The following is a 10,481-nucleotide window of genomic DNA, read 5'->3' on the forward strand; positions in this document are numbered from 1 at the left end:
AGGAGGGGAGGGGAAGCCTTTTCCCTGTCTCTCTCGTCTCCTGCCACAGCCCAATCAACCCAAAGGAGTCAAAGTTTCTAGCCTGCAAGCCCGTTGAGTAGCCCTACCTGGCCACACATTCTGAATGTCATGGAGAGTCTGGAGAGAAGGCGAGCGAATGAGACCAGGAACTTCTACACGTACCTCAAAAGAATTATAGGAAATTGAAGCTGCGCCAGGAAACAGGGGAGAGTTTAAGGGTTTCTGGAAGCAATTCTACAGCACCCCTTGGAGGCAGCATCGCTTCTGAATACCAGTTGCTGGAAACTGCAGGAAATGAGAGGGTCTTGTGTTCAGATCCTGCTGGTAACTGGTTGACCACTTTTGAGAACAGTATGCTGGGCTGGCCACTGGCTGATACAGCAGGCTCCTTACATTCCAAGGATTCCTTAGTGAAACTTGTGACCGGGAATGTTGGGGGCAGGGCGGAGGGTGATGGATATGCTGCAACACTTTGCTGCAGCGCCACACTCTTTACACTCCCAAGAAGCAGAAACATCTCCACCCACCCATCCACTTTCTTCTCCTTTTAATGTGCCTCACCATCTACCCCGATCTAAGCCCAGAGCTAGCATTTCCCTCTTCCCTTCGTCTGCGACAGATCCCCTCCGTCGGAGCTGAAGTGCGTGATGATGGAATAGCAGACATCCTCCAGTTCCCTCTTCCGTTCCTCGTACTCCTTCTTCGGGGCTCTCCGGTTTCCCTCCATCCACGCGGCTGTCTCCTCGCACATCTCCAGGACCCTCCTCTTCGCCCGGTCATCCAGAGCCTTCTCCTCAACAGCCACCCTCTTCAGCTGCAGAGTGCTGGCCTCCAAAGAGTTCAGGGCTTCGTTCTTCTCCTGCTCGGCCTTCTCCTGAGCCCAGTACTCTTCCTCCTCACGGATGATTCGCTCCATCTCCTCTCTGTCCAACCGGCCGCGGGTGTCTGTGATCGTCAGCTGGTTATGGTTACCGGTGCACCTCTCCGTAGCGGTCACGGTGAGAATGTTGTTGTGGTCGATGTGGAAGGTGACCACGATTACCGGCACGCACCGTGGGGCAGGTTGGAGCCCGCCCAGCGTGACCGTTCCAAGAAGCCGGTTGTGTTTGGTCAACGTCCGCTCCCCTTCGTAGACTTGCAAGAAGAGGCTGTTTTGGTTGTCCTCCGTGGTGGAGAAGTTCCTGGTTTCCTTGGTGGGGATGGGAGAGTTGCGCTTGACCACGACGTCCATCACGCCTCCCACCGTCTCCAGCCCCAAGGAGACGGGAGTCACGTCCAACAGGAGCAGGTTCTGCAAGCTTTGGTACCGGTGGCCGGTCAAGATGGCAGCCTGAATGGCCGCTCCATGGGCCACCGCCTCATCTGGGTTGATGACCCTACACAAGTCTTGCCCGTCAAAGAACTGCGAGAGGAGTCTCTGGATCATGGGGATGCGGGTGGAACCCCCGACGAGGACAACGTCGTCAATCTGGGTCTTCTTGATGCCAGCCTCCTCCAGTGCCCTCTCCACATAGAGCATGGTGGACTGGAAGAGGTCAGAGCACAGGTCCTCAAAGCTGGCCCTGGTGATGGTTGTGTGGAAATCCACCCCCTTGTAGAGGGAGTCGACGGAGACGATGGCTGTGATATTAGAGCTCAGGACTCGCTTGGCCTTCTCGCAGGCCACCTTCAGCCTCTGCTTTGCCTTGTTGCACTGGCTGAGGTCCTCCTTGTGTTTCCTCTTGAATTCCTGGGTGAGCTGGTCCACCAGTCGCTGATCAAAATCCTCCCCACCCAAATGGGTGTCCCCAGCCGTGGCCACCACCTCGAAGACGCCGTCCTGGGCAGTGAGGACGGAGACATCAAAGGTCCCCCCGCCCAGGTCGAATACGAGGATGTTCCTCTTCTCCTTCCACTGCCTGCTGTCGTTCAAGCCGTAAGCAATGGCAGCTGCCGTGGGTTCGTTGATCAGCCTAAGGACCTTGAGCCCTGCAATCGCGCCCGCGTCAATTGTTGCCTGGCGCTGGGCGTCGTTGAAGTATGCCGGGACGGTGATGACGGCCTGAGTGACCGGGCGGCCCAGGTGGGCCTCTGCCACCTGCTTCAGCTTGGACAGCACCATTGCTGAGATTTCCTCCGGGTAGAAGGACTTCTCCAGCCCTCTGTGCAACACGTGGACTTTGGCTTCGCCGCCACCGCCGGCAGCTACCCGGAAAGGCCAGTGGTTCAGGTCAGACTGCACTGACGGGTCTTCGTACCTGCGGCCGATGAGCCGCTTGGCACCAAAGATGGTGTTCTCTGGGTTAAGGCCCCGCAGCAACTCGGCCGGCTCCCCCACCAGGCGTTCCTTGTCAGTGAAAGCCACACAGCTGGGCGTGGTGTGGTTGCCATGGTCGTTGGCAAGGACGTCCACCTTTCCTTTCTGGCAGACTGCCACGCAGGAGTAGGTGGTGCCCAGGTCTATGCCCACGGCTGGGCCCCTGGGGCGAGTTCTGGATGCTGCTGTTTTAACCCTGGGGGTAGACTGTGGCGGGGAGGCATTGCTGCTGCTGGTGACGTTTTGAACTTTCTCATGGCTGAGGTCTGCTCCCATCGGTAGACCTTTTCCCCCAGGCCCCCAGCCCTTCTGCCAAAGATGGAAAATTGGCAACCCTGGGGAAGCCGGGTGGGGGGGAGAGCTCTTAGCTCCTGGGAGGTATTTCCTCTGTCTCTGCCCTTGATATTTTCTCCAAAGAGGACAGGTGGTCTGCCCATCATGGCATATGTCACAATAGGCCCTGTGGGGACTAGCTCTGCCTCAGGGCCTCAGCAGATCTCCTCTTCATACTTAACCTGAGTTTCAGCCCTCCCGCCCATTGAGATCTTTGGGGAGACAGGGAGACACAAGGTCTGGCATCGCTTTGGTAAGTACATGGTTGGTTGTAAGCACCAGAGACTCTAGAACTCCCTCCCTTGGGGCAAGCTGATTGAGACAGAGTCCTGTGGGACTCGGGCTCAGACTCGGAACCAGAGGAGTCTCAGTCTGCACTGGATCCTCTGCTTCAGGCATCATCTGAACCAAGTCTGGGGCCTGATCCTGAAGAGCCCCAGTCTGCACAGGTTCCCCTGCAACAAACACCAGCTGGGCCGAGTCAGGGGCCTGAACCTGCCCTGGCTCCAGATGTGGGGATTACCTCGTTGCCTTCAGCTGGGCCGTCACTTACAGCTGCTCCACTACCGGCTAGGTCAGGGGAGGCTGAGGCGGCCTCTGGGTCTAGTAACCCACCAACGTCTCCCGAGCTACAGAGACTCAGGTCTGAGAGAAGGAGAGACCTGAGTACTTGCAGGAGGAGTGCTCGCCTTCGGGTAAAACAGGGAGGTGAGTCACCGGGGGATCAGGACCGGCCGTTATCCCAACAGAGATAAAAGGCTGCTGGATCCTGCCCCAGGTTGTGGGAGCAACATTGCTGTTTGCCAGACCCTGCCTGAGATCCTGCACCTGTCCTTGCCTGGTTTCCTGCCTCATGTCCTGCCTTGACCCTGTCGGACTGACGCCTAGCGGAACCTATGGATTCTGGACCGGACCTGGACCGCGGTTCTCGAGTTACCCCCGGGCCCAGCACAGTTCCCTGTAAAACGTTCTGGAAACTTAAGAACACAGCAAAAGCCTTGTGAGAACAGAATGCTGGACTAGATAGACCACTGGCCTGACCTAGATGGCCAGCTGGATGCCCTTCCTGGGGAACCGATAAGCAGGACTGGAGCACAAAAGCGCTCCCCGCCCACCTTATGGTTCTGAATATAGAACTGGCCTTAGTATAAGACTACTTCTTATATCTATTTAGCTCAGAACTACCTACACTGACTGGCAGCAGCTCTTTAGGGTTTCAAACTGGAGATGTTCTGAGCACTTCCAGCAGGCGCCACTTGGGACCTATTGCATGCAATACAGGTGTTCTAGCAACTGAACCATGGACCTCCCACCATCTTTTGTTCAAATGCTGCTTTGGATACAGTGGAACCTTGGTTCTCAAACTAAAATCCGTTTTGGAAGCCTCTTCGACTCCCGAAACGTTCGAAAACCAAGCAGCGGCTTCCGGTTTGTGCAGGTGCCTCGGAAACAATAGCTGACAACCGCATTGGATGTTCAGCTTCCGAAAAACGTTTGAAAACTGGAACACTTACTTCTGGGTTTTTGATGTTCGTCAGCTAAGCCGTTCGAGAACCAAAGTTCCACTGTACTTTTTTCCTTTGTTTTAATAAGCTAAGTGGGATACAAAAATAAAGCAAACCCTGGATGCATGCATCAAAGAGGCAGGACAACTTTCCTTCTTTTCCTTTCAACCCTTATTTTTTTTTTAATGTGCCCTGTAGGTGGAACAATGCCCTCTGGCAGTTCTGGCGATTTCATTCCATCCCATCACTGGGGTCCTCATTATTCTTCTCCACTGCCACGTTCTGGTCCTCCCCAGACGTCCCTCCTGTTCTCTCGCTCTGGGTGAGGGAAGTGCAGATCGAATCCCACGCTTCTTCCAGGTCCTTCTGACGCTGCTCACACTCCACCTTTTCGGCCAAAGGGTTGCCCTCGAGCCAGGAGGTGGTGCTGTTGCACATCTCCAACATCCTCCTCTTGGCCTTCACATCCAGCACCTGCTCCTCGGCCACCCTCTTCAGTTCGAGGGTGCAGGACTCCAAGGAGTTCATGGCCTCAATCTTCTCCTTCTGGGAAACGTCGCTCACCCTGAACTCTTCCGCCGTCTGAATGATCTTCTCGATCTCCTCTTTGCCAAGGCGGCCCTGAGTGTCCGAGATGGTGAGGTGGCTGGTGTTCCCCGTCTCTACGTCCTTGGCGGAGACGGTCAGGATGTTGTTCTCGTCGATGGCGAAGGTGACGACAATGACGGGGACCCCACAGGGGGCCGGAGGGATGCCTTTCAAGGTGAACGTGCCCAGGAGGTGGTTGTGCTTGGTCAGGGCTCTCTCCCCTTCGTACACCATGAAGAAGATGGTGTCTTGGTCATCCTCCGTGGTGGTAAACTCCATCGTTTCCTTTGTGGGGACAGGCGAGTTGCGCTTGATGATGGTCGCCATGACCCCGCCTTGGGTGTTGATCCCCAGAGACAAAGGGGTGACATCCAGGAGGAACACATTCTGCATCTTCGGGGTCCGGTTGCCTGTTAAGACAGCGGCCTGGATGGCTGCACCGTAAGCCACTGCTTCATCGGGGTTGATGCCCTTGCATAGCTCCTTCCCGTTGAAGAAGTCCTTCAGCATCTTCTGGATCTTGGGGATGCGGGTGGAGCCCCCGACCAACACGATGTCCTTGATGTCACCCTTGCTCATCTTGGCGTCTTTCAGAGCCCTCTCCAAGGGCTTCAGGGTGGCCCGGAAGAGGTCAGAGCACAGGTCCTCAAAACGTGCCCTCATGATGGCCGTGTGGAAGTCGATCCCTTGGTAGAGGGAGTCGATGGAGATGCTGGCATTGCTGCAGGAGCTCAGTGTGCACTTGGCGCGCTCGGCCGCAATCTTCAACCTCTGCATGGCCTTCTTATCCTGGCGGACGTCCTTCTTGTACTTCTTCCGGAACTCTTCCGCAAGGTAGCTCACCAACCTCTTGTCGAAGTCCTCGCCACCCAAGTGAGTGTCCCCTGATGTGGCTTTCACCTCAAAGATGCCGTCCTCAGCAGAGAGGATGGAGATGTCAAAGGTGCCCCCGCCCAGGTCGAAAATGAGGATGTTCCGGCAACCTGCCTCCTGGTTCCTCACATCGAGGCCGTAGGCGATAGCAGCGGCCGTGGGTTCATTGATAATCTTCAGGATCTGGAGGCCGGCGATGGCCCCAGCGTCAATGGTGGCCTGCCGCTGGGCGTCGTTGAAGTAGGCTGGCACTGTGACAATGGCTTGGGAGATGGAACAACCTAGGTAGGCCTCGGCTGTCTGCTTCATCTTGACCAACACCATGGCCGAGATCTCCTCAGGGTAGAAGGTCCGCTGCTTCCCTTTGTGGGACACCTGGACCTTGAGCTTGCCCTCGTGGTTGACCACGGTGAAAGGCCAGTGCTTGATGTCCTCCTGGACTGTGGCATCCTCATATTTCCTGCCAATCAACCGCTTGGCGTCGAACACTGTGTTCTGGGGGTTGAGAGAGGCCTGGCTCTTCGCTGGGTCCCCAACCAAGTGCTCGCTGCTGGTGAAGGCCACATAGCTGGGCGTTGTGCGGTTCCCTTGGTCGTTGGCGATAATCTCCACTTTGTCATGCTGGCAGACAGCCACGCAGGAGTAGGTGGTGCCGAGGTCAATCCCTATGGCCAGGGCATTCTGCTTAGGCATGGTTGTTTACGTCAGGCTCCTTTTTGGTTGAGGTTGACCAAGAAATGGGAGGGGATAGATGATCCCATGAGAGTTTTGCTGGCCTCTCTCTCTGTGTCCGTCTGCTTTGCCTTCCCCTCTCTCTTCAAGACCAAAAAGTTGGCTGACCAGGACTTAGATTTTATCGGGGTGATGGCATCTTCTCCCTTGCCTATAGCTGGGCAGTTGGGATTTTTTCTTATGGGCTCAGCGGGGTGGCACCCTCACCTTCAAACCCATACCGATGACTTCACCATCACACATCACAATGGGAGTTGAGTAGACAATTCTGAAGCCGCTTGCCTGGGCCACACCCTAAGAACATAAGAACATAAGAAGAGCCTGGTGGATTAGGCTGATGGGCTATGTAGCACAGCATCCTGTTCTTACAGTGGCCAACCAGATGCCTGTGAGAAACCAGCAAGCAGGATTCAAGCATAAGAGCCGTCTCTTATCCTTGGGCTTCCAGTAACTGGTATTCAGAAACATTAGGGTCTCCAGCTGTGAAGGCATAGCATAGCCATTTTCGCTGGTAGCCATCGGCGGCGTTACCCACCGTGAATTTCTCTAATACTCTTTTAAAGCCATCACTGCCTCCCGAGGGAGCAAATTTCATAATAATAATAATAATAATAATAATAATAATAATAATAATAATAAATTTTTATTTATATTCCGCCCTCCCCAGCTGAAGCCGGGCTCAAGGCGGCTAGCGGCAATAAAATAATACAACATTCTAAAATCATTTCATTATAAAATTAATTCAAATCAAATTGATGGCAACCATTGGGCTAGAGTTCTGTGAAGATTGCCAAACGAGGGAGTCAGGCTATGCCTTGACCAAAGGCCTGGCAGAACAGCTCTGTCTTGCAGGCCCTGCGGAAAGATGTCAAGTCCTGCAGGGCCCTAGTCTCTTGTGGCAGAGCATTCCACCAGATTGGAGCCACAGCCGAAAAAGCCCTGGCTCTGGTTGAGGCCAGCCTAACCTCTCTGTGGCTTGGGATCTCCAAGATGTTTTTGTTTGAAGATTGTAAGTTCCTCTGTGGGACATACCAGGAGAGGCGGTCCCGTAGGTACGAGGGTCCTAGGCGGTATAGGGCTTTAAAGGTTAAAACCAGCACCTTAAACCTGATCCTGTACTCCACTGGGAGCCAGTGCAGCTGGTAGAGCACCGGGTGATAGTATATAAGCACGCTTTGAGCAAAGAAGCATTCTCTTTTCTCTGTCCCTAACCTTCCAATGTTCAGCTTCATGGGAGGTCTGCAAGTTCTCGCATTGCGAGAAAGGAAAGGAAACTTTGTTCACTTTCTCTATGCAATGCATAATTATATAAACTTCTATCAGGTCGCCTCTTACTCGTCTTTCCTCTAAACTGAAAAACAACAACACACACCCAAAGTTTGCAACCTATTCCTAAAGAGTGTATACTGCAGCACCTTATCCATTGGCACGGAGTACATTTCAGAAAGGGAAGAGGGGTTCCTCGCCCTCCTATACTCCAGATCTTGTTGGTTCTGAAAAGCAAAGGTGCTTGCACAATATTCCCTCTTCTTCCCCCTTCCTTTCTTTTTTTTTTTTTTAAAAAGGGAATTCAATATGGGGACAGAGAATTGGAGAAGGGGGGGGAGATACCTCTCCGTAACGCTAGTCACGGAGCAACGCAGTGTGGAGGGTTAAGGGTCTAAACGGGACTGGCGGGGTGGGTGGGGGGAGAGAGAGAGGGGGGGCTTGGAGATGCAGGGTGTGTGCAAACGAGGGGAGGTGGGGGGTGTCGCGGAGAGAGAAATCTAGACAGTGCAGTTTTAATTACATTCCATTAAATCTTGCTTTCGGGGGTCTGCGTTTTGAAACACATTCTAATGGTAATGATGGGGACATCTGTATAGAGGGCCCTTTCTCATCCGAGATGGCTCCATCAAAGACACTCCTGGGAAACCCTTCACCTTTAACCCCCGGGGTCACGGCCGACACACTAGCTCTACAGTTTGTGTTACTGTAAAGGCGCAGTCCTCATCAGACTTGACCAGCTCTTAGCCGTAGCGGCTAATACATTTTGCCCGTGTGAATTGCGTCCTCGCATGGGACGGGGATATTGATGTGTGTATCAGATGCCTGGGAGAAAAAGGTTCCTTTTAACATCTTTTCTTCCTTTGTGCACACATACACACACAAGCTACCCCTTTCTCTTAGAACATATTGTTGATGGCGTTATTTAAACCGGCAACCCCATTTTCCCCTCTGAAAGCTTGTAGCCGATGGCTACTAGCCACGATGGCTATACTCTGCCTCCACAATATTAGGCATTGATGCTTCTGAACATGAGTTCCTGGAAACCACAGAAGGGGACAGGTTTCTGGCTGGCCACTGTGAGAACAGGACTCTGGGTTAGATGGGCCTCCTTTGGCCGGAACAAGCAGGCTCTTCTTAACCTGCCTATCCTAGCCAAAATGAAAACTCCTATAGTTGTGATCTCTTTTAAAAGTTTTAATTTATTCGTTCTGCATTGCTGCCTGGTCCATTCTGAAGGAAATCAGCCCTGAGTGCTCCCTGGAAGGACAGATCCTGAAGCTGAGGCTCCAAGACTTTGGCCACCTCATGAGAAGAGAAGACTCCCTGGAAAAGACCCTGATGTTGGGAAAGATGGAGGGCACAAGGAGAAGGGGACGACAGAGGACGAGATGGTGGGGCAGTGTTCTCGAAGCTACCAGCATGAGTTTGACCAAACTGCGGGAGGCAGTGGAAGACAGGAGTGCCTGGCGTGCTCTGCTCCATGGAGTCACGAAGAGTCGGACATGACTAAATGACTAAACAACAACAAATTGCTGCCTGGAGTCATGGAGAGCTGCTGGTCCACAGCGCAACATCTCCCCCACCCCCCGAATAGAAATATTTTATAATCCAGGATGTTGCCTTTATCCCCAATGGCAAACTCTTTCATTGTCTCTTGAGATAGATCAGCGGTTCTTAACCAGTGGGTCCCCAGATGTTGTTGGACTACAACTCCCATCATCCCTGAGCTCTGGCCTTGTTAGCTAGGGGTGATGGGAGTTGTAGTTCAACAACATCTGGGGACCCACAGGTTGAGAAAGGCTGAGATAGATGGATGCCAATAGCAAATGTCTTTAACATTTTTTCTGAAACATAAGATTCCCATAATAATAATAATAATTTATTATTTATACCCCGCCCATCTGGCTGGGCCTCCCCAGCCACTCTGGGCGGCTTCCATAAAAACCAAAAATACAGTAAAATATCACACGTTAAAAACTTCCCTGAACAAGGCTGCCTTAAGATGTCTTCTGAATGCCAGGTAGTTGTTTATCGCTTTGACATCCGCTGGAAGGGCGTTCCACAGGGCGGGTGCCACCACCGAGAAGGCCCTCTGCCTGGTTCCCTGTAGCTTTGCTTCTCGCAATGAGGGAACCGCCAGAAGGCCCTCGGCGCTGGACCTCAGCGTCCGGGCAGAATGATGGGGGTGGAGACGCCATTGATGCAGGACAACTATTAATAATAATAATAATGATAATAATAATAATTTATTATTATTAAAAATAGGTATACTGTCCTTCATACAAACTCACCACCATCTCTCTCAAGTATATGCAGAGGTTTAGAGTCCACCTTTTGCAGACCTTAACCAATGGATCAAATGTATTGATTAGGCATGATGACTTATCAGCTGGTTTCCACCAAACTCTCCTCACTGTCCCTGCTGTACAGTGGTACCTCAGGTTACATATGCTTCAGGTTAAATACGCTTCAGGTTACAGACTCCGCTAACCCAGAAATAGTGCTTCAGGTTAAGAACTTTGCTTCAGGATGAGAACAGAAATCGTGCTCCGGCGGCGCAGTGGCAGCAGGAGGCCCCATTAGCTAAAGTGGTGCTTCAGGTTAAGAACAGTTTCGGGTTAAGAACGGACCTCCGGAACGAATTAAGTACTTAACCTGAGGTACCACTGTATTTAGATAGAGAAGGTGAAGCAGGATGCAGAGGGAATGCTTTCTTCCAACACCAGGCACACAATCCTACACGTGTTTTACACATGCTTATGGGCACATAAAAGTGTAGTAGTAATAATAATAATTCTGTTGCTCAAATCATTGGCACCAAGCTAGGAATAGGGGGAGAATGTCGATTCCATTCATCTTTAAAG

General features: G+C 52.5%; 2 protein-coding genes across 2 annotated transcripts; both read right to left on the reverse strand.

The window, feature by feature from the left end:
- Positions 1 to 551: 551 nt before the first annotated feature.
- LOC128404086 (heat shock 70 kDa protein-like) lies at positions 552 to 2,721 on the reverse strand. Its single transcript, XM_053369384.1, has one exon. It carries the CDS (start codon positions 2,591 to 2,593, stop codon positions 608 to 610), a length of 1,986 nt encoding a protein of 661 aa, XP_053225359.1. The 5' UTR covers positions 2,594 to 2,721; the 3' UTR covers positions 552 to 607.
- Positions 2,722 to 4,303: 1,582 nt separating this feature from the next.
- On the reverse strand, positions 4,304 to 6,595 carry LOC128404087 (heat shock 70 kDa protein II-like). Its single transcript, XM_053369385.1, has one exon. The coding sequence runs from the start codon at positions 6,307 to 6,309 to the stop codon at positions 4,387 to 4,389; it is 1,923 nt and encodes a 640-aa protein (XP_053225360.1). The 5' UTR covers positions 6,310 to 6,595; the 3' UTR covers positions 4,304 to 4,386.
- Positions 6,596 to 10,481: the final 3,886 nt, after the last annotated feature.

The sequence above is a fragment of the Podarcis raffonei genome, chromosome 16 (genome assembly GCF_027172205.1).
Source record: "Podarcis raffonei isolate rPodRaf1 chromosome 16, rPodRaf1.pri, whole genome shotgun sequence".
Classification (NCBI taxonomy): domain Eukaryota; kingdom Metazoa; phylum Chordata; class Lepidosauria; order Squamata; family Lacertidae; genus Podarcis; species Podarcis raffonei.